The sequence below is a fragment of the Rhipicephalus sanguineus genome, chromosome 7 (genome assembly GCF_013339695.2).
Source record: "Rhipicephalus sanguineus isolate Rsan-2018 chromosome 7, BIME_Rsan_1.4, whole genome shotgun sequence".
NCBI classification, from domain to species: Eukaryota; Metazoa; Arthropoda; class Arachnida; order Ixodida; family Ixodidae; genus Rhipicephalus; species Rhipicephalus sanguineus.
In genome coordinates, this window is record NC_051182.1 from 136487131 (window position 1) to 136490217 (window position 3087).

Genomic DNA, 3087 nt, shown 5'->3' on the forward strand with positions numbered 1-3087 from the left:
AGCTCACCCGTCGCGCGTGGCATCTGCCTCTGTGCGTTGCCTCCATTGCGGACGGTCGAAGCCGCGCTGCGGCCGTTGTTAAAAACCCGGTGCCCGAGAATATACGGCATTACGCGTAACAGAGAGTACGTGCACCCGTAAACGGTTGGTCGCATCCACGAACGGAAGGACTCCCAGTGCTCAGTCGATCAGTCATCGTGCCCCAGCGTGAGCGTGCGACTACGGCCATGCCGGGTGGTGGTTCTCGGAAAAGGCGGAGGTCGGCCGCGTCAAATTCTGATTTAAAGAAAAGTTACTTCTCCGGCTCCACCTTAAACTACCGGACTCCGTGCACGAGCAGCGAGGGTCGCCTGTGCGACATCTTCAGAGACATTCCCATCTGGAACGAATTCTTCTGGCAGGTGGGTCTCGAGCTCAGGGAGCTCTCCCCGGGCCAACTGTCTCTCGTCGAAGTGGAGGACGCCTTCGTTCCCTTGGACTTGGCGCAACGCAAGCACGAGGCCGCCACGCTTCTGTGCCACTTGCTGATGTACCACCGCTGTCTGGTTTCCGTGGTCCTGAACAGACTCATACACGCATACGACCAGCAACTCTGCGACGCGTTGACCGAGAGTCCCAGCCTTCGAAAGCTCGCGCTGTCCCTGCCGTGCATGAGCATGCCTGAGTTGCTGAGATTCAGCGCAACGCTGCCACTCCAGACCCGCCTGCAAGAGCTCGAGTGCCGGTTGTTAGACTTGGAGCGGCCTCTCTGCGAGGGCCTCTCGAAGTTCCTGGCTAACGCCAGATCGCTGACGACGTTCAAACTCAGCGCGCAAAGTCTCAAGAGCGAAGACGGGGCGCTAATTTTGGAAGGACTCAGGCGGAACGCGGCGATTACGACGCTCTCGCTCAACACGATAATAGTGAGCGCGTTCTTGTATCCAAGCAGCGACGCGTTTACCGGCTACCTGAGCGAGAACCGGACGGTACGCACGCTGATCGTGAAGTCGTACTACCCGCCCAACCAAGCCGACATGCGTCTGGTCCTCCGTTCGCTGTTCCGCACGGCCGCCATCTTCGAGCTGGAGCTCGTCCACTTAACGCTGAACGAGGCAAACAGCCGCCTCGTCGCCGAGCTAATCGGTGAAAACCAGTCGCTGAGAGTCCTGCGCATGGTGGACTGCGCCTTGTACGAAGACGGAATGCCCTCGCCGAGCCGGATCTCTCCCTGGTTAGCAGCCCTCGGCACGAACGGGACGCTGGAGAAGCTGACCATGGATTTGAGATGCTTCAGTCTGAACGAGTGCAGGTCTCTCTTCGAGGCGCTAAAGTCCAACGCATCCCTGAAGAACATCACCGCGGAGCGTATCCGACCCGAGGACGAGGCCCAGATATGTCGGGCCCTGCGGGAGACTGGCGTGCGGGAACGCTTCCTCCTTGGCAGGCATCACGTCGTCAGAGAACCCACCGTGACACTGACGGAGTGCGAGGAGCTGTCCCAGATCAAGATCGACTCAAGCGCGCTGTGCCGGCCCGTCTGGCTGCGGACCGCCCTGAGCCTGTTGCCTTCGGGCAGCCACGTGACCTCGCTGTCTCTCGCCGTATGGCGGCCGTCATTTAACCAAGACGTGTGCGCCCTTATTGCGCAGTACATTGCGGCCACGAAGGTGCTCAGGGAGCTTCGGTGGATCTTGGCCTCCATAACCTCACGCCCCGCGGACCGTGTGGAGAGGGTGCTGATGCGGGCGCTGTGCGTCAATAACAGCATACGCAAGCTCTTCATGACCGGGCTCCGCTTCGACGAGACCGAGGTTCAGATGCTGGTGGACAAGTTGCAGGCCAGTCGGGCGCTTTGCGAGCTGGCCTTCTACCCGGACGACTACAACTCGACCATCTGGCTGGTCCAGAAGCTGTCGCCGATCGTCTCGAGCAACTATACGCTCATCGACGTGAAGGTGTACAGGCACGTCGTGTTACGCGCCGACTTGTTCAGCGTCGACGACGTCGTGCGCCGCAATGCGTCGCTGGTGTCGAGAGCGGCGCACTTCGTGAGTGGAATGGCTGGAACGAGGCTCAGATATTGCGCGGAGGCTGTCGAACTGGTCCACTGGAACCCCGGGGTGGTGGCGAAAGTGCAGGCACTCGCATCCGTCGACGAAAACGAGGCCGTCTCGCGGATCGAGCAGAGCTTCAAGAGCTTCTCCAATTTGGATGGCTTCATGTGCGCGGCGGGCGTCGTCAAGTACAGAGTGATTTGCCACGTGCGCGACGACGGCCAGAAACAGTTGGTTGACATTGATGGAGACTGCTGGTGGCACATACGGCGCTTCCTGAACATGTGCGACATCAAGGATTGAACAGTGCAGTGCGGAATTTGTTCGTGCGCCGTACCTATGTGCAATGTGTCCGTGGTTGTGTGCATTGAAGCTGTGCTATTTTCGTGTGCCAAGGCTGCAAGCTCCCGTCTGTGTACATACACCATGCGATGATTGCTACTGGAGCTGCTGTATGGCGAGTTTGTCCGCATGCCTTGCCAATGCAAACATCAGTTCCTCGCTCGTGACTCTACGGACACTGGATGTTCTCATTAGGAGTTGTACATTCGATGTTCTCAAATGTTTTCACTGTGCCATTAAATAGCACTTGCATAAATTAGCGACCACTTGGGCCCTTGAAAAGTCGATATCTTGCATGCTATGGTGTAGTGTTGATTGTATATGTGCGATCACTTCATTAAGTGGACAGTAGCCGCAGTAACTCTGGACTCTGCAGCAAGCAATGTTTCGTTGTTTGACCTACTTTCCATGGTGGCTTTAGACCTTATGCTATGGAAAGGTCTTTCATTCAACTACCACGGAGTTCAAGGAAGCGTTCAAATGAAGTGCTCTAACCTGACATTTGTTTTGCACCGCAGGTACAAGGCATTTATATGGTTAAGATATATTCACATTAGACAGGCTCGGGTGTTTAGGTCATATATAGTACCATAGGTGTGCGCAGGGTTCGCCTTTGGGGGGGGTCAAGGTGTCATCGCAGCGACTCCTCCCCCCCCCCCCCCACCCGCCTTGTTGGTCGAGTCCAAACACAAATGCAGCGATTACTTGCTTC

At 57.0% G+C, this 3087-nt stretch overlaps 1 protein-coding gene across 1 annotated transcript; it reads left to right on the forward strand.

The window, feature by feature from the left end:
• Positions 1-207: 207 nt before the first annotated feature.
• Positions 208-2631, forward strand: LOC125759361 (uncharacterized). The gene has a single exon (XM_049417950.1). It carries the CDS (start codon positions 228-230, stop codon positions 2334-2336), a length of 2109 nt encoding a protein of 702 aa, XP_049273907.1. The 5' UTR covers positions 208-227; the 3' UTR covers positions 2337-2631.
• The last annotated feature ends 456 nt before the right edge of the window (positions 2632-3087 follow it).